The sequence below is a fragment of the Bubalus kerabau genome, chromosome 11 (assembly GCF_029407905.1).
Source record: "Bubalus kerabau isolate K-KA32 ecotype Philippines breed swamp buffalo chromosome 11, PCC_UOA_SB_1v2, whole genome shotgun sequence".
Lineage (NCBI taxonomy): Eukaryota > Metazoa > Chordata > Mammalia > Artiodactyla > Bovidae > Bubalus > Bubalus kerabau.
In genome coordinates, this window is record NC_073634.1 from 4,973,360 (window position 1) to 4,999,717 (window position 26,358).

General features: G+C 43.8%; 1 protein-coding gene across 1 annotated transcript; it reads right to left on the reverse strand.

Annotated features, from left to right (window-relative positions):
- Positions 1 to 2,586: 2,586 nt before the first annotated feature.
- On the reverse strand, positions 2,587 to 26,358 carry MRPS5 (mitochondrial ribosomal protein S5). The gene is made up of 12 exons (XM_055539312.1): positions 26,161 to 26,358; positions 22,483 to 22,563; positions 19,762 to 19,899; positions 16,573 to 16,698; positions 15,090 to 15,323; positions 13,364 to 13,398; positions 11,918 to 12,008; positions 9,659 to 9,705; positions 9,142 to 9,199; positions 8,781 to 8,843; positions 5,511 to 5,647; positions 2,587 to 2,961 (listed from the first exon to the last, which is right to left on the reverse strand). The coding sequence occupies exons 1-12, from the start codon at positions 26,216 to 26,218 to the stop codon at positions 2,737 to 2,739; spliced, it is 1,293 nt and encodes a 430-aa protein (XP_055395287.1). The 5' UTR covers positions 26,219 to 26,358; the 3' UTR covers positions 2,587 to 2,736.

Genomic DNA, 26,358 nt, shown 5'->3' on the forward strand with positions numbered 1-26,358 from the left:
TCAAACACAACTGCCCAAAGGACCCACATCTGCACTGTGACAGATGTGCCTGCCACCTTTGGAGCTCTTGCCTTGGGCCAGGCACCTCCTGTATAGAGAGCCTCCTGTCCTCCTCCCAGTTGGGCACAGGACACAGCCACGACTGTCCTTTCACAGGTAGAGGGATGGGTGCACTCGCTGGTGAGAACTGGAGCTGGTGGGGCTGGCGTCCTCTGCCCCTGAAGCTCTGTAGTCACTCCCTGCCCTCAGGTGCCCAGACCTGTCCCCACGAAGGTCTGTCCTCTGGCTTCTCAGGAAGTGACAGTGAGACAAGGCCTTGTAGTGGACCTGAGGCCAGTGGGCAGAGGACATCAGGGGTGGATGACACCGGGCACAGGGGCAGCCCTGGACCACCAGCGGAGTCTGCAGGTGGCCACGCGGCTGGGTCCAGGTCCTGGGCACACTGTACTTCCTGAAAGGGCTGCCTGCTCTGAGCTGCAGTCAAGGCCAGGCCCGTTCAGGCAACCACCGAGCTCCACGTTGCAGCCCCCACGAAGCCAAAGGCCCCAGTTCAACCAATGCTTTGTGAAGAAGGTGTATACTTGGGTGTTTTTAAGTTCATGGAACCAAGACCTAAGACCCTCCCTGGGCCTGAGAAAGGAGTCAGAACCTGATGTCTGTATGTGACCAAGAGTCAAAGGTCTATATTGCAGCCCCCCAAAAACAAAGCCCCCTCCCCGGTCCAGCTGGTGCTTTGTGAAGAAGGTAACTTAGTGTCTTTAAATTCATGGAACAAAGAGCTAAGTCCCACCCAGCCTGAGTAGCCAGGCCTAAGCACTCTCAGTCTGCCCCACACCCGCCCTAGGGGACAGCAGTCCTAGGAGGGGTTGGGGACACTACAGATGAAGAACAGGAGGCTGAAGGGGGCAGAGACTGGCCAAGTGCGCCCAGTGGGTTGGTGCTGGGGCTGGCACTCGCTGCGGGCCTGCTGGGCACCCTCTGCCCGCTGCTCCCTTGTCTTCCTGCCCTACTGCCCTCCATTTTTCCCCGCCAGTTTTACTAAGATCCAGTTGTCATGTAACACTGGAGAAGCTTAAGGTGTACAACATGAGGATTTGCTCAAAAGATATCAAAGGCCTAAATATAAGACCCAACCTTATAAAACTTTGAAGAAAACACAGGACGAAAGCTTCCTGACACTGGATTTAACAATCATTTCTTGTATAGAATGCCCTGCTGCCGCTACTGCTGCTAAGTCGCTTCAGTCGTGTCCGACTCTGTGTGACCCCACAGACAGCAGCCCACCAGGCTCCTCTGTCCCTGGGATTCTCCAGGCAAGAATACTGGAGTGGGTTGCCATTTCCTTCTCCAACAGAATGCCATAGATACAGACAATAAAAAATAAAACTAGACTATATGAAAATTTAAAAATTTTGCACCGCTCCCATCTGAAAATTCATGTGTACCCTTTAATCATATCCTTTTATACCAAACTGGTAGGCAGAAAGTCATAGCAACTTTTGATTTACAGTTATCAGCCCGAAGCCTAGTAACAACCAGACTTGTGACTGGCTCTGAAGTGGGGTGGGGCAGTCCTGGGGGACTGAGCCCTTAGCCAGTGGAGTCTTGACGTGACCTCCAGGTAGGTAGTGTCAGAACTGAGTTACATTGTAGGACATCCAGCTGGTGTTGCAGAGGACTGCTCGGGAAGGAAAGACTCCCCGACTCCGCCCCCACATCTGGTGTCAGAAGTGTGGGGAGTGTGGCCATCGTGTGTGTAAAGGGGATACACAGGAGGGGAACTTGGCTTTGCCCCACTCAAAATGACAAAAGGACTCTCAGAATATCAGGAAAGAATGAATGAAAGAGCAAAAACATGGGTAAATAAAATGGGCTTTTCCTCTTCTTGAGTTTTGATATTACGCTCGATGGTTGAAGCAAAAGTATAATGAGTCTAATGTGGTTCTCAGTGTAGGCAGAGGAAATTCTAAAACAATTATACAAACAGGGAAAGTAAAGGGATTTGAAGACAGGTAAGGTTCGTATACTTCACTCAAACTAGTACAAAGTCAGCACCAGTAAAGTGATAGAAGGTCATACCTAGTGCGTGCGCGCTAAGTCGCCTCAGTCCTGTCCAACTCTTTGCCACCGCATGGACTGTAGCCCGCCAGGCGCCTCTGTCCATGGGATTCTCCAGGCAAGAAGACTGGGGTGGGCTGTCCTGCCCTCCTCCAGGGGGTCTTCCCGACCCAGGGACTGAAGTGGCGTCTCCTGCAGCTCCTGCACTAGCGGCAGATTCTTCACCGCTGCGCTAATAACGCCTAGAGCAACCACCCAAACATGCAAACAAAGAGGCTTACTAAAAACAGAATTTCTGGAGTCAAAAAGAACTAAGTTTCCATGTGTTCCTCAGCTTTCTAACTGTGTGTTACAGTCAAGTAACTATAACTTGACTGCATGTTATTTTTTATCACGTCAGACTAGAAGCCTGCCTCCCCAATTCATTTGAGTTTTACTAGTTTAAATAAATATTTGAAGTAGTTTTTAACTAAGACACGTATGTAAAGTTCCTACCACAGTGACTGGTATGTATGACGTGCTCAATCAGTTACATCTGCGTCATTTATTATTTGTAAATAGAGAAACGTAAGGTTGGCCTTTCCTTTTAAAAACCCGACAATCTCAAGCGTGAGAGGATGAGTCTCTCGCAGGTGCTGGAAGCACCCGGTGCCAGGCTGGCCGAGGCAGGAGGGAGGCCTACGTGGCAGCTCTCTTTAAACCTGACCACACAGAGCGCTTCATTCCCTGCACGGCCTTGACATCGTCCCAGTCCAATCTGATGTCCGGAACTTCATCTTCCGGCTCCGGATCCTTCCTCAAGGCCCCCTGTGGTGAGGCAACCACGATGGGCAGAGGGCCACATTCCTCCCGGAATTCCACAACATGGAGACTCTTCTTATCAGCCAGCTGTTGGTGGGTTTCCTGGGCACAGCCAAGCGGAGAGAACACCAGGTTAGGTCTGTGAGGCTGGTCTACCGCGGTCTGCCCCTGATGTTCGTCTGGCGTGGCAGAACTGTCTGGCTGATTAAAATGTAGCAACTCTAAGAGTTCATTAACTGAGGGTGATTATTACAGCAGGAAGCGTGGCCCAGGTAACACAATATCAAGGTGATTAGCTAACTGAATATATGTAAGAGTAACTGAAAGTAAGATTTTACTTAAAAAAAAAAAAGACACAAAACACAAAAAAATCTGAAGTCTTTAACTTAAAGCGCAGGAACTTCCTGTGGCTATACTAAAGGTGACCTGCTGGGGGCAGAAGCACCCCACCCCCCGCCCCACCCCCAAGGGGCATGAAGAAAGGGCCTTGGCCTCTGGCCTCCTGCCTTCCTCACCCTTCCCGTCGTGTGCCATGCTGTGCCCCAGAATGAACTTGACTCTCATCACGCCCCTGCTCTAGCTGCCAATTCACAGGACACGCAGGGACAGAAGATGTCAAGTATCCTCAGACATCCAGCACCAGACGGGGACAAACAACCCAATTTCTTCAACAACGAAAAACGTAAGAGAAAAAAGAAAAACGGAACTTACGGATTAAAAGTGATTTAAAAGACATAGCAAAGATTTTAAACGTATTGATCTTTTCTGCCATCTGATTCAAATAAACTATATAAAAAAATGTTTTCTAATCTGACAAATGGATACATTTCTATGAACACTGAATAGATGTTTGACATTGAATTACTGGTAATTTTTTAGGCATGATGGTAGTATTGTCTGGTACTTTTTAGTCCTTATCTTTTAGAGATACATGATGAGATATTTATGAGTGAGAGAAACCGATGCCTGAGATTTGGTTCAGAATGACTGGGGTTGGCTGGGGGTGCATGAGCGGCTAACTGTTGGTGTGCAACAGAGCCGTGAGGATTCGCAACAGATGGTAGCCGTGAGTCTGGACCAGGTGAGTAAACTCAATAGATGGTTTACAGAGAGTGTATTAAAATATCTGAAATACTGCGAGAACAGTACACCTTGTACTATTCTAATTCTGCATGTATTTGAAATTACAAGAGAGAAGTGCTAATTCACAAATAAATAATTTGGAGCGTCTTATAATCAGTGGCGTGTCGCTTACACTGGTGTCATTTTCCTTGAGTAGCACAATGCAACTTTTTATAGCTGATGCCATTTTAGAAGAGATGATACGTAGTCACTGTAGCCAAAGATTCAAAGTACTAACACAAACAAAATATCACGTAAAAGAACAGGCCTGCTTGACCATAAATATAACCAAAAAACAAATATTTTAAGTTACATCAAACAATTAAGTCTCTAAAGTAAGTTTAAATTTAGAAGTGCTTTTGAAAGATGTTTTTAGATAGTACGAACACACAGCTGATCAAAAAAGTTCTTTTAGGCAAAATTTTTCTTTCAATTAGTTTTCCTATTTTAAACAGTGACCGCTACAATTACTCCATGGATCACTTTATTCAGAAACAGCCAGAGCACTCTGTCACCCTGCCAAAGTCCTCAGCAAATGCAGGCCTGTGAATGCCTCTTGAACCCAGCTGTCCTTCTGCTCACTCAGTTCTGCTGAGGTCCACCCAGCCTTTCTTTCAAGGGACAAGCCAGCCCTGCAGAGCTGGAGGGGCCCCTGCAATGACAGCCCTTCCTCCCTGCCACTGGTGCGACTGTGAGCCCAGCCCAGGCTGAGGGGGTGAGCTGGGCAGGGGCCCAGCGGCCCCATCTATGTGGAGAAATAACCTGAACTATTGAATGCACGGTTCCTCCTGACTCAGATGTCCCCCTGAACAACCTCTTCAGGTGACATGAAACTTACTCGAGACCACTCTCGAGTGCAAGTGCCCAGGGGCCTTCACCCTAGTTCCAGTTGAAAGGACAGAATTAGGAAAGGGACTTTCTCTTTTTATTTAACATTTTTATGTTGTTGGAGTTTTCGAACAAGCACATATTCTTTCCATAATAAAAGCAGATTATAATTACTGGCTTTTAAAAATACTTAATTTTAAAACTTCAAAAACCCATGCAGTTTTTTTTTAAAGGATGCTGCTGCTGCTGCTAAGTCGCTTCAGTCGTGTCCGACTCTGTACAACCCCATAGATGGCAGCCCACCAGGCTCCCCCATCCCTGGGATTCTCTAGGCAAGAATACTGGAGTGGGTTGCCATTTCCTTCTCCAACGCATGAAAGTGAAATGTCAAAGTGAAGTCGCTCAGTCGTGTCCGACTCTTAGTGACCCGATGGATTGCAGCCTACCAGGCTCCTCCGTCCATGAGATTTTCCAGGCAAGAGTACTGGAGTGGGGTGCCATTGCCTTCTCCATTTAATGGATAATCCTCATGAATTACCTCCTCAGTTGGATTAACTAACCTGATGCAGCCAGAGACAAAGAATGCCTGGTCCTCAGGTGGCCCAAGAGCAACTCCAGGGCGGCCCAGGAGATGCTGGTCTCAGAGCACACCACTTAAATACAAACTGGCTCTTCAGTTTCTGAGCACAGGGTTGACTTACCTGGCGCGAGAGCCCCTGGAAGAGGCCCCGGGTGAGGCTGAGCATGTTGACGGAGCCAGAGACCTTGGCATACATGTCTTTGATGCCAATGAGCCGGCAGATGGTGGTGATGGCTCGGTGGCAGCGGAGGCCATAGCCTAGAAAGAGGAAAATCAAGTCAAACGCCTGCCCACTCGCCCACGATGCAGGTGGCGCCACCTGCTGGCTTCACATGGCTTCCAGCTCTGGGTGTAATTACATGTTGGTTCACATCCTGGCTTCATCACTTCCCAGCTGGGTGACCTTTCACAACTTCCTGAACTTCAAAGAGGACACTGATTTAAATGAGATGCTATAAGGACTAAGTAAATAATATATATGTTTCTGGACTTCCCTGCTGGCTCAGTGGTGAAGAATCTGCCTGCTAATGCAGGGGCCATGGGTTTGATCTCTGGTCCAGGAAGATCCCACATGCCTTTGAGCAATTAAGCCTGTGCCCCACAACTCCTGACTGTGCGCACACCACAGCTAGAGAAAGCCCGTGAGGAGCAACAAAGACCCAGCACAACCAAAAACCAATTAAATGACTAATTTTAAAATACATATACCTATAAGTTTGTTAAACACATGGATAAAAAATAGGGCTGTTAAGATTAACAGAGAGCCTGAAGTTTCTTGGCACCCCATGTCCATGTTAACTAGGGCTCACCAGACACATCTGTTCTCACCCTCCTTGAATGGTCAGCTGCACTGAATAGAGACATCATCCACTTCCTCCTTCTGGAAAAACTTGTGGCTTCAGTAACACGCCCTCCCCCAGATTGCCTCCTAGTAACTGGCCCGCCCTTCTCACCTCTGTGCTGGCCTCTAAATCTTCCGTGGTTTCCTCTCCAGCCACTCACCCCACTCTTGGCTACCTGTAATCCCTTCCCATATTGTAGCTGGTTAGTTGCTCATTCATGTCCAACTCTTCATGACCCCATGGACTGTAGCCCGCCAGGCTACTCTGTCCATGCGATTCTCCAGGCAAGAACACTGGAGTGGGTTGCCATTTCCTTTTCCCGGGTATCTTCCTGACCCAGGGATCGAACCCGCATTTCCTGCAGCTCCCGCATTGGCAGGCAGATTCTTTACCACTGCACCACTTGGGAAGTTCTCTAGCACTCTGATTAGCCAGGCATAAAACTCAGCACATACCTTAAAGCTGAGCTGAAAAATACAGCTTTAATCAGAAGACAGCAAAGATTTAAAAAAAAAAAAAAAAAAAAGAGTAACTTCTGCAATTAAAACCAGCAGTCTTTCAAAAATCATTCAGATAAAGATGTATCCAAAGTAACATGTCTAACAAAAACATTAGGCAAGCCACAAATGCAAGCCATGGACAGAGGAGCCTGGTGGGCTACAGTCCATGGGGTCTCGAAGAGTCGGACACGACTGAGCGACTTCACTTTCACTTTTCACTTTCATGCACTGGAGAAGGAAATGGCAACCTACTCCAGTATTCTTGCCTAGAGAATCCCAGGGATGGGGGAGCCTGGTGGGCTGCCATCTATGGGGTCGCACAGAGTCGGACACGACTGACGTGACTTAGCAATATATATTTTCAAATTATCTTGCAGATACATTTTTAAAAGATTTTTTTAAAGGAGGTAAAACTGATTTTAATAATGTATTTTATGAACCCAGTATGTCCAACACATTATCATTTCAACATGTCATCAATACCATAATATTTTTGAGCTATTCCTTATCCTTTTTTTTTTTTTAAATGGAGCCTTTGAAATCTGGTGGTATCTGACACAGGGACTCCCAGAAGCCACCTTTCAAGTACTCAAAAGCCAAATGGGACAGCACAGGTTTAAACCTTAATGTCCAAATGTTCAACTCAATACTTTTTCTAATGATAAATGTTTTTATTATCTGGCATATGAATGATTACTTATGATTTTGAAGCAGAAGGCAAGTTCAGGTGCACTAATATAATTGGTACTACATTTGATTTTTTTTTTTTTCTTTCTTATTTCCATGCCATGGCTCTAGCAAAGTTGTTCTAGAAGCTTTGGCATGAAAAATTTAAGTACTGTGTATGTTCTATCTTCTGAACCAGACTTTTTAAGATATTACCTAGAGTTATACAAAACCATTTTTACTGTAGAACCACAGGTGAAACACACATCAGAATGTTTAAGAATTCTACTGCCTAAGTATACTGGGCATAACTGGCATAGCCCCATGACCCTAAACTCTGACTGCCTGCTCTTCCCAAGACAGGACGAAGGTCCATCTCCAGATCCTTAGAGCCTGGTGTAGCACCTGGCTCACCAAAGTTGTTCGATTCACACTTAATGATGAGAGTAAATTAAAGGAACTGAATATGCTATTGGAAAAGAACCATATATAGCATCCATCAGTGAATTCTCTATGAGTAACCAATGCTTTTGAAGAACTGATGCTTTTGAACTGTGGTGTTGGAAAAGACTTTGGAGAGTCCCTTGGACAGCAAGGAGATCCACCAGTCCATCCTAAAGGAAATCAGTCCTGAATATTCATGGGAAGGACTGATGTTGAAGCTGAAACTCCAATACTTTGGCCACCTGATGCAAAGAACTGACTCATCAGGAAAAGACCCTGATGCTGGGAAAGACTGAAGGTGGGGGGAGAAGGGGTGACAGAGGATGAGATGGCTGGATGGCATCACCGACTCAATGGACATGAGTTTCAGTAAACTCCAGGAGTTGGTGATGGACAGGGAAGCCTGGCGTGCTGCGATTCATGGGGTCGCAAAGAGTTGGACACGACTGAGCGACTGAACTGACTGATTGATTGAACCACTGTTCCCACTACAAACTCAACTACTTATCCAGTTGCTGTTTCCTATTCATTAAATGCTCCTCCTGCCTACAGTTACCCCTGGAATGTGTTTGTAATCATATGAGTCTAAGTAGGTTGACTACTTAAAAAAAAAAAAAAAAATCACTGAATTATACATTTAATTTATTTATTTTCTGTTGTGATTTGCAGTATGTGGGATTTCAGTTCCCCAAATGGGGATCAAACCTGAGCCCCCTGCATTGGAAGCCTGAGGTCTTAACCACTGGCCCACCAGGGAAGTCCCAAGGCTGACTGCTTTTTACTTCCCCAAAAACCTCAATCTACTTAAATCTAACTTAGGCCTGTCAATTTTGGTTTTTTCAAAATGAGTTCAGGCAAAGGTGAGCAAAAACAGGGGGCAGGATGAAACTGGTACAGTTTCTCTGCTTTCCCTCCAACACATCCTAAGTTTTTAGTTACCTCTGGGTTGTTTCTTCATCTTGATATGTGTCCTTTTAAATGTTAAGGAAATATCATGGTATACTGGAGGGTAAAAACAGAAACACAGGGTTAGGGGTACAGCTTTAATGCCCTTGCAAATACCACAAAGCAACCACCGCGACCCTAAGCAGCCATCATGCGTCGGCCATGGATGAGTGACCAACTCTGATTTCACTCATTACTAACCTTCTCATGAGAGTATGGTTCTACATTTTAGATATTTATATGAAAGAAGGTAGTAACAGGCAGAGAAACACAAAAATATCCACAGAGATATACTGCTACACATAAAGAAACAAGTATAAGCCTGAAAATTTTAAAAGAAAAGATTAACACTCACTGGTATGGTCTTCATATCGTTCTATATAATGCAAATAGTGAACGGCCCTATTCTTTGCCTGAAAGACAGAAGGAAAATAATTTTCTTAAATCTCTTGTTGGGAATTTACATTTTCTCAGAGATTCAAAAAATACCTTTTATAAAATATTTTATTATGGAACACTGCAAATTTACACCAAAATTTCAGTAGATGCTTCCAAAAGTCAAGGATTTAATTTTGAAAAAAAAATAAATAAATAAAATAACATCACTACCACAGCCAAAAAATAACCCAAACCGAAACCAAATCAATAATTCCTTAATATTGTTTAACATTCTGTCAGTGTTCAAACACTCGCCGCTGTCTCATAGTTCCGGTAAGCGATCACAAGGCTAACAGAAATGACGCAAGAACACAGGCCCTTCTGAAACTGCCTTTATGAGATCAGTAACTTTTGACAGTAAGTATTTTTCTGTGGTTCCCACGAAGTCTAGCATATTGATCTTTTACTGTTAACAAAGAAAAAAATGTACATACTTTTCTGAAAGCATCTGCCCGTTCAGTGGCTTTCCCAATGGCAAAACCTTTTAAAGAAAAAGTAAAAATATTTGAGGTAGCAATTTAACTGCAAGAAATTTCCCCTAACAATATACTTGCAAAAGTACAATAAATGACATGGACAAGAAGCTCACTGTTGGGCTTCTCCGGTGGCTCAGTGTAAATAATCTGCGGGCAGAACACACAGGCTTGATCCCTGATCTGGGAAGATCCCGCATGCGGTGGAGCAACTGAGCCCGCGCACCACAACTAAGTCTGTTCTCTACAGCCCGGGAGCCACACCCACTAAAGCTCCGCACCTAGAGCCCACGTTCTGCAACGAGAAGACACTGCAGTGCGGAGCTCACGCACTGCAACTAGAGTACCCTGTTCAACACATGTGGCGCAAAGCCCACGCAGCAAGAGACCCAGGACGGCCAAAATAAATAAACAAACTCATTTCTACAGAAAATATATGGTGGTACAGGAAAGAAGAATTTCTGGGAAGAAAAGTGAAAGTGAAAGTGAAGTCGTGTCCGACTATTGTGACCCCATGGACTGTAGCCTACCAGGCTTCTCCGTCCATGGGATTCTCCAGGCAAGAGTACTGGAGTGGGTTGCCATTGCCTTCTCCAGGGGATCTTCCCGATCCAGGGATCAAACCCGGGTCTCCCGCATTGGAGACAGACGCTTAACCTCTGAGCCACCAGGGAAGCCCAAGGAACTGTTAAGAGTCGTTTCCTTTGGCAACATTCTATCTACAGGTATTATAAATACCTGTTTTATAAGTGTCAGTATGGATGTAAATAGGCAGTTTTCCAGTTTTCTTCCCTTTACACATTCATGTATACATTTCAAAAACAGATGTTCACTGTGGAAACTTTACTGAAGAGTATCAAGAAGAAATTTGAAGAACTGGCAAACATACTAATTAAACATTTTTAATCTTTTCAGTGTGTACTCTTCCAATCCTTATAGGCTTTTCTTTGCATATAAACATACTTTTTAAAAACTGGGATTAGTCTTATATGAAGTGGTTTTTAGTTTGTCTCTTTGACCTAATGATTATTTTGTGAGAAATATCAATAACCTCAGATATGGAGATGACACCACCCTTATGGCAGAAAGTGAAGAGGAACTAAAAAGCCTCTTGATGAAAGCAAAAGAGGAGAGTGAAAAAGTTGGCTTAAAGCTCAACATTCAGAAAACTAAGATCATGGCATCTGGTCCCATCACTTCATGGGAACTAGATGGGGAAACAGTGGAAACAGTGTCAGACTTTATTTTTGGGGGCTCCAAAATCACTGCAGATGGTGACTGCAGCCATGAAATTAAAAGATGCTTACTCCTTGGAAGAAAAGTTATGACCAACCTAGATAGTGTATTCAAAAGCAGAAACATTACTCTGCCAACAAAGGCCCGTCTAGTCAAGGCTATGGTTTTTCCAGTGGTCATGTATGGATGTGAGAGTTGGACTGTAAAGAAGGCTGAGCACCAAAGAATTGATGCTTTTGACCTGTGGTGTTGGAGAAGACTCTTGAGAGTCCCTTGGACTGCAAGGAGATCCAACCAGTTCATTCTGAAGGAGATCAGCCCTGGGATTTCTTCGGAAGGAATAATGCTAAAGCTGAAACTCCAGTACTTTGGCCACCTCATGCGAAGAGCTGACTCATTGGAAAAGACTCTGATGCTGGGAGGGATTGGGGGCAGGAGGAGAAGGGTACAACAGAGGATGAGATGGCTGGATGGCATCACCGACTCGATGGACGTGAGTTTGAGTGAACTCCAGGAGATGATGGACAGGGAGGCCTGGCGTGCTGCGATTCATGGGGTCACAAAGAGTGGGACACGACTGAGGGACTGAACTGAACTGAAGTGATTTCCCATAATTGTTTAATGGCTATAGAGTATCACAATGCTTGGTTACATATACTCTTCTGGTAACTGTGTCCCTATTGTGCAATATTTACTGTCTCTCTCCCCACCCCGTTTTTTTTTTGTTTTTTTTTTACTATTATACATAATACAACCGTGTCTTAAGCCTTTTAAAATATTCACTGTCCTCATGGAAAAAAGCAGGTGTAGGAAGATCTCTCTTTTCCCTCTAAGGAATTACTTGGGTTCACCACAAGGTCTGTGAGCCTAAGCCACTAAAAGACAACCAGCGGGAAAAGCCTGAAGCCACTGAGTGCACAGCTGAGGGCAGGCCATGCCTGTCCCCCGCCACCACCAGCTCCTCACGTCCTACCCCTCACTCACCTGCGGCTCCTCTGCCGTTCCCCACAGCGACCAGGACACGGACGGATCTCTTCCTTCCCTCTTTGGCTGTCATGTTGAAAACATTTCTCACCTAGAGGACAAAATGGCCATAAATGTTACCCCTTAAGGAAATTCTGAAGTAGGAAACCAAAGGAACCTACACACACACACACACACACACACATCGTCCCTCACTCCCATGAGCACAAACAGCACACTTCCTCCAAAGGAAACCTCCATCTGGGCTCTTTCTCAGAAGTAAAATGGAAATAGGACTTTGTCTTCTTATTTTACAAGCTGGTTAGACGATCTGACTGAGATAACTTTTAAAGAGATTTGAAACTGTAAAACACGGTCTATCTTATTTTAATGAAGGCACCACAAGAAAGAAAAAAAGTTGCTGATTAAACTTTAACACAGTTGGTAAACTGACTGACTAACACATCCCAATAGCAGAGATGCTAAAATATGAAAAAGTGTGAATCTTACAAATGATAAAACGCAGGGTCAGAAATAATCAGCCCAGAAGTGGATCTCTATAGATTAGACCCAAGAGAAGACAGAAACTTCTGAAATACCTGATTATTATGCACTGTAGAAAAATCTACATTTGGGGGCATATTTATACATTCACCAAGACCTACGAAACTGTTAACTGCTTACGTGGTGGCCCCTTTCCCATAAAGTGAACTTAAAGAAAAAGGGAGCTCAAGCCCACTCTTGCGGATCCTCTTACTGGAAATCACTCCCACGGACAAAATTCTTCAAAGAAACTAACTTCCACAAGGGGTATACCAGGACCCAAAGACATAAAGTACTTGTAAATATATTTTAAGCTTGAATGTAATTGATACTGAAGAAATAACATACACAATCAATCACAAACTCAACACATTCCATATGGCATTTAACACCAAGTGTGAGCTCAAAGGAAGTTGACGATTTTAGGAAATGCCCTGGAAAAAGTGATTGAAATTGACCTGATACAGACTTCAGTTTCAAGAGCTTATAAGAAGCCCAGCAGAACCTTTCCCTAGCAAGAGCTGGACATTCACAGTAACTCCAAGCTTTCTACCCCTCCCCATGTCTCCCTCCAACCTCTGCTTCCTGAACTAAGTGTCAGATACAGCTGATCCCAAGAGAAATTGCTACTGCAACCTTTGCTTTAAGAAGGAGGAAATTTAATGCCATCTCCAAATTCTGGTATCAACAATACCACTGAAGTCACCTTGCCACGAGACCCTGATGAGCAGCCCCCCAAAAGGGAAGCAGTCAGAAGAGAACTGAAATTGAAGTTTCATCATTTCCTTACACAAAGCAGCCCTGTAGCTCAGAAAGTCACATATCAAAGGCTCTTCTTCACTGTTCCTCTTGCTGTATCCCCTCAATATCTACTAACCCAACTTCTCCAAAGGCTTAACTCGGTATTTAGTTCAGTATGCCTACCTCAAGTATCCTGGTATCGAAATCATCATACGTTTCTGCAGGGAGAAAAAAAACAGGAATACAGATAAACGTGTCCATGTAATTAGTGTATGACAGCATTTCTTAACACTGGCACCATGACTGACTTTTCACAAAGAATCTCAGATATTTTGGTGCCACTCTCCAGGCCGCGCCCTGGTCCTCATCACTACCAGAAACTCTTCCACCCCTAAATTCATAAACCCGGCCACCATCTTCCTGACTGCTTTCTCCTACCCCTGCAGCTCTCACTCAGTGACTCAAAGGTACGGTTCTTGGGGCTCGGCCAGCATCTCCAGACTCTTGACCTCTGCTCCCCTTTCTCCATCACCCCTCTGGCCTTCCAGCCTCTCCCACTCAGTCAACACACTACCGCCCACCATTCCGCTAGGTCTTGTCAATGTCCTCAACTCGCTCACCTCTTCCCCCTCCACCACACCATCCAGGATGCAGTCAGAGCAGCTGTCTGGCCACACCTGACCTGCTGGGCGCTACGACAGAGAAGTCAAAGCACGGCACACACTGGGGCCACTAAAAACTCATGGTCTCCAACTCAGCGAGTCCTCTCTGCTGCCTGCGGGCCGTCTACATCCTTTTACTTAGGTCTCTCTTCTCACCACAGCAGCCATTTCAAACACTCCCGGTTCTTTTGACTATAGGAAATTTACATTCAGAGACAACAAAACAACCAGCAAAATGTAAGTTTATGTACCATTAGCTGGCTTCAGTGATTATCAACTCACGTCAATCTCCTTTCCTCTAAATTCGGTCCACTTCCCACTCCACTGGGTAATTCTGAGGCCAGTCCCAGATACGTTACATTTTCATCAACACACTCTGGTGGCCACACTCGTCCACGTTCCCATCTCCTTCTCAAAGACTCAAGGAAGCCTCTGGAGAGACGACACTCACACAGTCAAAATACAGCTCACCTGACTCTGTCCACTGCCCTTTCTTCTGTCACAAGTTCATCCATTTATGTACAGGCTAAATCTGGACCCCCAGGAGGGACTCCAGTTCATGGTTTCCCCCCCCATATCGTCCCTCTTCCAATGGAGTATCCTTCCAAGTCCTCAGTGTGCGGCCTGAGTCTCTCCATCTCAACCTCTCCTCTCCTCTTTAAGCCAGACTTAAGAAAGCAGCCAAACTCTTGCCTACTTTCTCATCTCCTATTCATAGACACAAACAAATTTTTCAGATGATTTTTACTTCTTTACATACTCAGGAAACAGTGGGGGAGATGACTTTGTTTTCTAATTTCATCTGATAAATATTATCAACTTTTATTTCATGTGTTCTTTTAGGACGCTTCATGACAACTATTTGGTTTCTTTTGTTATCAAAATAGCACTCCCAAGGCATGTTGCTCCATACCCCATGACCAATAGCACTTGGGAAACTGTACCATGGGTGACTCATAATAGGGGTAATGCACACCACCATGCTCGAAGGCTCTGCGAAGCCACACAAGGAAGACACCAGAACCCAGTGCTTTGCATCCTATCTGTGGAATACTTCTTGGTTTACAGGCCTCTAGTGTTTCATAAAATACAGTTAGTTAACAATGTGAAGTTATTCCAGTGATATTCAGATTCTGTATTAGAAAAGGGCAGTCTAAACAGAGGAGTAACTAGAAGCATATTAAAGAATTCCAGAAACTAGGAGTGCCCTCTCCATCACGATGCAAGTGAAACCAGGACTCTGCTACCTCCATTGGGACCGGGGTCAGGGGGGCCAAGACTGATGCCGCCCCACGAGTTTCCGCTCCATCCTCGCTCCCGTTTAACCTTCGTCTTCCTCTTCCGGTCCCACTCTTCTCTCTGTTGGACCATATCAGCCTCCACCTTTTCTTGCTCTTCCTTGCTTCTTTGAGTGATGGTCTGTATAGCTCCGCTTTTCATAAGTGGGGCATTCAGACCAGGCCATAGGAAGCCACGACGCCCTGAAGGTTTAAAAACACAGAGAAATAATTCTTTTAAAAGCATTCATTTCTCGAGTATTAAAATGCCAGGCCGTGGGCATACAGATAGATACTGCTGGTGGGAGCTTATACTAACATACTCACTTTACAGGTCACTTGGCACCGTCTACTAAAATTTTAAACATACCCATTTTAACAGCCAATAATTCCACTTAACGGTACTGCCTAGAGACACGCTGCCACTCGGTTATGAAGCATACGTGTGCCTGGACAAGGATGTCCACTGAAGTGTTATTTGTAAAGGCCAAAAAGAGAAACAATCGAACTGTCTAGCAATATTGAAACAGCAAAATGAACTATGGCATATCCAACCTATGAAATCTGCTGCATTAAACTCAAAGAATAAGGCAGCCCTGTAGATTCTGATATGGAAAAATTTCTAAGACCTATTATTAAGTGAAAAAAAAGTGAAGTATAAGAGAATATGTACCATGTGATATAATCTAATGATTTTTAAAAGAAAATGTATATTCCTCTTAGGGTTTTTATGTATACAAAAGCATTAGAAATGTCAGAAGGATTGTTAATCGGCTATAACCCGATACAAAATAAAAAGTTTAAATTAAAAAAAAAAAAGAAAATGTCAGAAGGAAACATCAAAATGAAATCAGTGGTTTCCTTAGCAGAGGCAACTGGGATTGAGGAAAATAAAAAAGGCATCAAGGGACTTCCCTGGCGGTCGAGCAATTAAGACTCCTCACTTTCAATTCAGGGGATCCCCAGTCCACAAACTAAGACTCCCACATACTTGTTTTTGTAAATAAAGTTTTATGGGAACACAGCTGTGCCCATTCGGTTATGTATTACCTATAGCTGCTCCTCTGCTACAAAAGCAGAGTTGAATGGTTGTAACAGGGACCATGTGGCTCACAAGGCTGAAAATACTTACTTCTTGACCCTTAGCAGAGAAAATTCTAATTTTCTACCACTGAACTGTAAATTCTTTGAGCACAGGGTCTTTCGCAGCAGATGCCACACAAGGGCACTTAAGGCCTATGGAATGAATAACTCAATGAATGAATCTCTTTTTATGGGATTTTCTTCCCCTGAATCATGGGGCAATGAGCCATTTGGCTGGACTCTAAAACCACATTTCCTAATGTCCTTCATTAGAAATGTTTTGATGTTTCTAGTTCATAAAACATCTATAAAGTTTTGGAGAGGAAAAAAAAAATCTTAGCACAATAGCTGGTTTTACAAGTAAGTTTACCTTCACCGATGATCTGACCCCTGTTCAAATCCTTCCTTCTTTTTCTCTTGGTTCTTTTGCCTCTTCCTTTTCTTGCTCCAGCACCGGTTTCTGCTAAAGCACCTTTCCATAGCTCATCTGCTGTCACTGTAAAGAGACAGGTGTTACAGAATTTCTTCAAGCAGTGGTTCAGGGCCTACGGATTTATTCCTGTTGAGTAAAAAGGGCTGGAAGAAGCGGGGTCATCGGCATCACTGCAGCAATGAAAGCAAAATTAAAACATCCTTTGCACATTCCACATGATTTCCATTTGAAAAGCCCAAGATTTGTCGCTACTCCTTTTAGAGAATATGGCCTCCCCAACACAAAAGACAACCAACATTTATATCCCAGTTACTTTCCTATAGATGTGTTTCCTGAACATTTTATCACCTATGTGACATCCACTGTAACTGTTGAGATAATCAATAACTAGCCTTCCCAATACAGGTCTCTTAGCCCAAAGAACCAACTCTGCAATTTGAACCCACAAATCTTAATCATTTATTTGTCTGCTCTATACTGAAAATGCCCTATATGTCTGTATATCCTTCAAAACAAGATGCCCAAATTTGTCTTCAACTCTAATGAAAACCTAACCATTCTTGGGAAAGAATGAGCATGTATGGGGTCTGACAGTTAATCCTGCACATGCCTGTATGTACTTCTTAGATGATTATCTTTTACTTTAATGTACAGACCCCGACACCACTGATTTGTTTCCATCTGTGAATTTCTAGGCTCCCCCAATCTTTCCTGCCATACATTGCAGAGAGTATTTTCCCCTCTGTACTTGTGGAACATTCAGATTCTTTACTTCTGACTACTTCTGAATTTTACTGGTATAGCCACGTTGTTTATTAGATTTAAACTGTCTTCACAAGGACTCTGCCTTTCACATTATCACCAACTGATTTTATGATGACCAATTATTCCATTACCAATTTAATAAAGAATCAGAGCCATACAAACATTGTACTAGTCAAAAATCTAAGACACATATATCTACATGCCTGAAATACTAAACACATTCTAGAAGTCAAATGAGTATCTTCATTTTCCTTTTCTTATGAGCCCTTAGGCTTTAAAGGTTCTACCTGCTTGCTTCCTGAAAGGCCTTACACTTTGATCCTTTGGTTTGATAACATGAAAAGGGGAAAATGTTTTGGATTTACAGTATTTTTTAATGTTTTGCATCTATAGAGTACCCTGTTTTTCAAAATACACATATTATTAGAACTAATCTTCATAACTGAAGCTTAGAAAAATAGGTCAGTTTCCACATCACATGCTGCTTTGTGTATTCTTGATCAAAGCAAACTTTAGATTGACACTGATTCATTTAAGAGAACCACAGGTTTGAAATAAAATTACCAACCTCAAGCTAAACTCTCACTAAACACTGACTTTCTTTCTTTATTCCTTAAAAAGGATGCTATCTATAAATGCCATCAAAAACTTGAAAGTTCACAGTGCAAGCACTTTTAATGGAGATAAATCTGGATTCCAAAAAAACATCTACTTCTGCTTCAGTGACTATGCTAAAGCCTTTGACTGAGAGGATCACAACAATGTGGAAAATTCTTCAAGAGATGGGAATACCAGACCACCCGACCTGCCGCCTGAGAAACCTGTATGCAGGTTAAGAAGCAATAGTAAGAACAGGACATGGAATAATGGACTGGTTGCAAATTGGAAAAGCAGTACATCAAGGCTGTATATTGTCAACCCTGCTTATTTAACGTACATCATGCAAAATGCCAGGCTGGATGAAGCACAAGCTGGAATCAAGATTGCTGGGAGAAGTATCAATAAACTTGGACAAGCAGATGACACCACCCTTATGGCAGGAAGTAAAGAGGAACTAAAGAGCCTCTTGATGAAGGTGAAAGAGGAGAGTGAAAAAGTTGGCTTAAAACTCAACATTCAAAAAACGAAGATCATGGCATCCGGTCCCATCACTTCATGGGAAATAGATGGGGAAACACTGCAAACAGTGACAGACTTTATTTTTCTGGGCTCCAAAATCACTGCAGATGGTGACTGCAGCCATGAAATTAAAAGACACTTGTTCCTTGGAAGAAAAGCTATGACCAACCTAGATAGCATATTAAAAAGCAGAGACATTACTTTGCCAACAAAGGTCCATCTAGTCAAAGCTATGGTTTTTCCAGTAGTCATGTATGGATGTGAGAGTTGGACCATAAAGAAGGCTGAGCACCAAAGAACTGATGCTTTTGAACTGTGGTGCTGGAGAAGACTCTTGAGAGTCTCTTGGACTGCAAGGAGATCAAACCAGTCAATCCTAAAAGAAATCAGTCCTGAATATTCATTGGAAGGACTGATGCTGAAGTTCCAATACTTTGGCCACTTAGACACTGGGAAAGACTGAAGGCAGGAGGAGAAGGGGACGACAGAGGATGAGATGGTTGGATGGCATCACCGACTCAATGGACACGGTTTTGAGCAAGCTCTGGGAGTTGGTGATGGACAGGGAAGCCTGGCACGCTGCAGTCCATGGGATCGCCCGACATGACTGAGCGACTGAACAATACAAGAACAATGTGGATTTGGCCCCAGACCACTGCAACAAAGTGACTAGCACAATCAAGTGAGTCACACAAATTTTTGGTCTCCAAGTGCGTACAAAAGTTATGTTTACACTATACCACAGTCTTTAGCATGCAATAGCATTATTTCTAAAAGCATTATGTCTAAAACATAATGCCTAAAACAACAGTATACACTTTAATTAAAAAAAAATTCTATTGCTAAAATGTTCATCTTTAGCAAGTCAAAGTAGCAACATCAAAGATTACTGATCTCATATCACCATATCAAATACAATAATAACTAAAAAGTTTGAAATATTGCAAGAATTACCAGAATATGACACAGAGACACGAAGTGAGCAAAGCATGTTGGAAAAAATGGTGCAGACAGATTTGTTCAACACAGGGCTGCCACAAATCTTAAATGTGCAAAAAAATGCAATATCCTCAAAACACAATAAAGCAAAGTGCAATAAAACGAGGTATGCCTGTACATCATATATTAACCTCTGAAGTGTAAATTCGTTTAAGGAGAAGAAAAAGAAGAAAAATTAAGATACCAAAACACCTTTTATTTTCCTGTTTCATGAAATGGGAAGTTTGTGGCCAGACTACATACATTTAGTGAAGAAACTATAGGATCTGTACTGCTGGGCCGTCAAGTTCCTGGGAGCAGAAATGCAGCACTGTGTCTGCAGCACGCGGGCCAAGTGGGTAAAATGGCAGCTGTCTCTGGTTCCTGCAGATGACAAAGGGCCTGTAGGTGAACAAGAGCAAAACTTCGTTAGATGCTCCAAGCCTGCACAGAAACACTGCCAACGCCAACAAATTAACTCTTACTTATAAAAACAAGTGACTAAAATGCTGAACTTTTAAGACTCGTATTTTGAGGACAGTCTTTCTTTAAAAAATAAAAGCAAACTTTTGGACGCTGGCTCAGATGACACAGGGAGATCTCTCTGGACCTGTCAGCTTATTGAGTAAATGGTTCAGTTAAAAGTAAAGAGAAACTCGTGGCTTTTCATTTTAAATAAATTCAGGTCTTCAACAATCACTCTAAATCCCATTACATTGGACACATTTTAGTTTTTCTTTTAACCCCCTCAATCTTCAACAAAATACCAAGTACACATTAATTTATTCTTGCTGTTTAATGTTGCAATCCTTGAAATACTCAGCTCAGCTCAGTCACTCACTCTTGCAACCCTACTCTTGTATCCGACTCTTGTATCACTCCCTCTTGTATCCGACTCTTGCAACCCCATGGACTGTAGCCCGCCAGGCTCCTCTGTCCATGGGATTTAGATCGCATAGAAACTGTGCTTGCGTCTATGCTCAGAAAAAGCAGACATGGGGCTTAGTTAAATCTTCAATTAGCGTAATGATGTTAACAGGGAAAAGAATAATATACACTATCTATTTGGAAATATAACCAGGTAGAAGTTAAAAAAAAGTGTCACTGGAAAATGAGAAGTCCTAGCAAAGGGAAATGGTTTTAAGGTAAAAACCTTTTGGTATTCCTTGGAAGTGTAGTATTTTAAGATAACAATCTTCAAAGTAGGAACTACTCTCCTCATTTTATATACAAGGAAACTGAGGGTGTCGTTTTGGTCATGGTTGCACAGGCAGAAAAAGTGGAGGAGAACTGTGTCTTCATTCCACCAGTCATTACTTTCCTCGCCCCAGAGCCTCCTGTGGGACTGTCCCCCCAGTAAGAGTGCTGCTTTGGGGCCTTCCTCACAGATCCCTTCTCTAGGCCCTGATCAGCTCAGGCTGGGACACTGCCTGGCTCAGAGTCAAAGGCAGAGTAAGTAGTTTATGACTGAATGCATCACCTGAACAACAAAGAAACAAATGCAGGAAGAGCCAGGCGCTCCAGACTCCTGTGCCAGACCACTTGAACAAACACAAAGGCATCTCAACTGCAGGGCTAACAAGATGAAAGGAAGAAGACTAACGGCAAAGTCCAGCACGGAGAGGACACAGTGAGATTTCAACTCTGCCCTAACCAGAGACCATGAGGAAGAGACAGGATTTAACTGGCCATAAGCATAACATGCGGAGAAGGCAATGGCACCCCACTCCAGTAGCCTTGCCTGGAAAATCCCATGGACGGAGGAGCCTGATAGGCTGCAATCCATGGGGTTGCTAAGAATCGGACACGACTGAGCGACTTCACTTTCACTTTCACGCATTGGAGAAGGAAATGGCAACCCACTCCAGTGTTCTTGACTGGAGAATCCCAGGGACAGGGGAGCCTGGTGGGATGCCATCTATGGGGTCGCACAGAGTCGGACACGACTGAAGTGACTTAGCAAGCATAACATGATAGTCCCAGGTGGCTTGCTCAGCTGTGAAGAACCCGCCTGCCAATGCAGGAGATGGGAGGTCAATCCCTGAGTCGGGAAGATCCCCTGGAGAAGGAATGGCAACCCACTCCAGTATTCTTGCCTGGGAAATCCCATGGACAGAGGAGCCTGGTGGGCTACAGTTCATAGGGTCACAAAGAGGTAAGGCTCATATACTTCACTCAAACTAGTACAAAGTCAACACCAGTAAGTGATGTAGGTATAATGTAATACCTAGTGTGTGCACAGTAAGTCGCCTCAGTCCTGTCCAACTCTTTGCCACCCTGTGGACTGTAGCCCACCAGGCTCCTCTGTCCACGGGATTTCCCAGGCAAGAATACTGGAGTGGGCTGCCATTCCTTCTCCAGGGGATCCTCCTAACTCAGGGATTGACCTCCCATGTCCTGCATTGGCAGGCGGGTCCCTTACAACTGAGCAAGCCACCCGGGAATATCATGTTATGCTTATGGCCAGTGCTCAGAGAGTCAGACACAACTTAGTGACTGAACAATAACAACAAAGCATAACATGGGCTCAGCAAGCACTGGCTTCTTCCTTTTTGGAAAGTGAGTGAAGAGAGGGCCTGGCACTGTCAGGAAAGAACAAAAACCTTCTGCAAACACTGTGTTTCAAGGAGGCGTCACAACATTCAAAACACCTCAGGACCCAGTCCTGCCATTACTGGCTGTGTGACCTTAAGCAAGCCACTTAGCTTCTAAGAGACTCATTTTAGCATCTGTAAAATGGGAATAACAACTCTGTCACTAAAAACTGGTGTGAGGATTAACCAAGATAACATACTATTAACCTGACACACAAATCACTGTTCAATAAATTGTGGCTATTATCATTAAAAATTTGAAAAATACTCTTTAGAACTTACCCATTTCTACTATAAAGAATGTACTTCATTCATTTACATTTTAGAAACTACACAAAGTACTCTTAACATCAGATCTTAGAAGAAAAGGTAGTTAGATAAATAATCTCACCATTGCTGGGAACAGCCTTCAACGCCCAAATGGAAGCTGTTGGAAAGGTGTTTAGGTAAAGCTGCCTGGACCATAAATGACCTGTAAATCAAAACAAAAACAAAGGTTAAGATATATTTCTACATGAAAAGGAACATTTTAACACCTAAGGAATAGCAACATCTATAGTATAAAAGAACCAAAACAAGTAAATGAAGGGTTTCTGGGCACCATGACCACTTGCCCAAGTAGATGACATCACATCACACTGGCTGCTTCACACTCACACCTGACCTGTTACCAAGCCTCACACATTCTCCTCAAAAAAAGGCATTCATTAACCATCAGGCAAGTGCAAATCAAAACTACAAATTTATCACGTCACATCCACTAGGATCACTATGGTTAAAAATACAGAAAATAAGTGTTGACAAGGATGTAGAAAAATAAAGATCCTCATGCTGGTGGGAATGTAAAAAGGTGCAGCTACTTTAGAACACAGTCTAGCAGTTCCTCAAAAAGTGAAACGTGGAGTCTCCATTCAATCAAGCAATTCCACTCCCAGGTACATACACATGAGAAATGAAAATAGACACACAAGGACACTGCACACAAATACTTACAGAAACACTACACATAATAGCCAAAAGGTAGAAACAACCCACATGCTCAAGTGATGATGGATAAACAAAAACGTGGTACATACACAAAATAGAGTATTATTCTGCCATAAGAAGGAAGTACTGATTTATGCTACAATATGGACAAATCTGATAAACACTATGTTAAATGAAACAAGACAGTCAAAAAAGATCATGCATTACATGATTTCATTTATATGAAACATCCAGAACATGCAAACAATAGAGGAAAAAAGTAAATTAGTGGTTTCTGGGGGCTGGGGGAATATGGAACTGGGGGACATGATAGGTAAGGTTCTTTTTGAGGTGATTAAAATGTTTTAAAATTGATTATGGGGATGGTTACACAGCTCTGTCAGTCAGTCAGTTTAGTTGCTCAGTCCTGTCAGACTCTTTGTGATCCCATAGACGGCAGCACACCAGGCTGCCCTGTCCATCACCAACTCATGGAGTCAACCCAAACTCATGTCCACTGAGTCCGTGATGCCATCCAATCATCTTATCCTCCGTCATCCCCTTCTCCTCTCATCTTCAATCTTTCCCAGCATCAGGGTCTTTTCAAATGAGTCAGCCCTTCGCATCAGGGGGCCAAAGTATTGGAGTTTCAGCTTCAGCATCAGTCCTTCCAATGAACACCCAGGACTGATTTCCCTCAGGATGGACTGGTTGGACCTCCTTGCAGTCCAAGGGACTCTCAAGAGTCTTCTCCAACACCACAGTTCAAAAGCATCAATTCTTAGGCACTCAGCTTGCTTTATAGTCTAACTCTCATATCCATACATGGCCACTGGAAAAACCATAGCCTTGACTAGACAGACCTTTGTTGACAAAGTAATGTCTCTGCTTTTTAACATGCCATCTAGGTTGGTCATAACCTTCCTTCCAAGGAGTAAGTGTCTTTTAATTTCATGGCTGCAGTCACCATCTGCAGTGATTTTGGAGCCCAAAAAAATAAAGTCTGACACTGTTTCCACTGTTTCCCCATCTATTTCCCAGGAAGTGATGGGACTGGATGCTATGATCTTAGTTTGCTGACTACTGAGCTTTAGGCCAACTTTTTCACTCTCCTCTTTCACTTTCATCAAGAGACTCTTTAGTTCCTCTTCACTTTCTGCCATAAGGGTGGTGTCATCTGCATGTCTGAGGTTATTGATATTTCTCCTGGCAATCTTGATTCCAGCTTGTGTTTCTTCCAGCCCAGCGTTTCTCATGATGTACTCTGCATAGAAGTTAAATAAGCAGGGTGACAATATACAGCCTTGACATACTCCTTTTCCTATTTGGAACCAGTCTGTTGTTCCACGTCCAGTTCTAACTGTTGCTTCCTGACCTGCATACAGATTTATCAAGAGGCAGGTCGGGTGGTCTGGTATTCCCATCTCTTTCAGAATTTTCCAAAGTTTATTGTGATCCACACAGTCAAAGGCTTTGGCATAGTCAATAAAGCAGAAATAGATGTTTTTTGGGAACTCTCTTGCTTTTTTGATGATCCAGCAGATGGCAATTTGATCTCTGGTTCCTCTACCTTTTCTAAAACCAGATTGAACATCTGGAAGTTCACGGTTCCCGTATTGCTGAAGCCTGGCTTGGAGAATTTTGAGCATTACTTTACTAGCGTGTGAGATGAGTGCAATTGTGCGGTAGTTTGAGCATTCTTTGGCATTGCCTTTCTTTGGGATTGGAATGAAAACCAACCTTTTCCAGTCCTGTGGCCACTGCTGAGTGTTCCAAATTTGCTGGCATATTGAGTGCAGCACTTTCATAGCATCACCTTTTAGGATTTGAAATAGCTCAAGTGGATTCCATCATCTCCACTAGCTTTGTTTGTAATGATGCTTCCTAAGGCCCACTAACTTCACATTCTAGGATGTCCGGCTCTAGATGAGTGATCACACCATCGTGATTATCTGAGTCGTGAAGATCTTTTTTGCACAGCTCTGTAAATATACTAAAAACCACTGAACTGTATAGTTTAAGAAGGTGAATCATATGGTGTGTAAGTTACATCCCAATAAAACCACTATCAAAAAAAAATTTATACACTAGAAAAAGAAAGAAAAATGCTCTGGAACCAGGTGGTATGGCTGCAGAAACCTGACGTCCTTCCAGTCTAAACTTGAACAAGTTTCTCAACCGGTGTGTCCTAATTCCCTAATCTGTAAAATGGGAATGTAAAGGTATCTATCTCATGAAGACATTGTGAAGATGAAGGGAAAAAGCATAAAGAACTTAAGACAGACCCTGCTACACATAAGAACTCACGGAAGAAAGCTGCAGATGCTAAGTGCTATTTGAACAGGGCTTTGAAAAAAGAGGAGGTGGTCACAAACATAAACAAAAGTAAAAATATTTCTCAGGTCGGATTTTCCGACAAAGGATTTCAGGTCAAGTTTCCTAACAAAACAAGTTACAAAACAGAACTTTCCGATTTTCACAGATCTTTAGATTTCAGAATTACGAATGCTGGATTGCAGGTTTATAATAAAATAAAATAGAGCGATCAGAGGTCAGGTCAATCGTATACTGGTTCCTAGAGATAAACGTTGCGCTGTAGGATAGTAGGCTGCTTCTCCTCGGGCTGCAAACAACGAACATGGGGTGGGGGACAATACCAACATCCTTCTTTTTAATAAAGAGTATTGATCAGCCCGAAATCTAAAATAACTGACACTAATCCTATCCGACTCAAGCTGGAGGACAGCCTATTTCCCTTTCGAGCTTCTCTGGCCTCGATCTACCCACAACTCGCGCCCGCGAGGAAGGCGATGCCGGCTTGCAACTATCCTCCTCACTTAGCCAAGCATGCACGAGCCGCCTGGTGAACTGGAAGGGACCCTGGACCGCGTCCAGTCCATCCTCACTTTACACACCCATGCCCTGTGCGAACGCACGCAAGGTCACACAGCAGACCCCAATGAGCCGGTAAACCGGCGCGAGGAGCCCGGAGCTGCGGCTTCTTGCTTTTTCCCGCCCGGGCGAATGCAGGCCCCGGGAGAGCCGCCCCCACCCCCGCTCCCGCTCGGCTCAAAGCTCCGGCTCCCAGGGTCCCAGCTCTCACCCGCCGAAGCGCCACACAGAGCAGGGAGGAAGCCCGCAGCGCGTACTGCCGCCGCCATGGTGGAGGCCCACGAGCGCCTCCGGCCGAGCAGCCTTCCTACCGCCTGTCGTGACTGCTCTCCATCCACCGGCCGCGGACCTCGGCCCGAGACTGAATCCCCAAGTCCAGGGGCCGCGCCGCAGCGCAGGCCCGACTGAG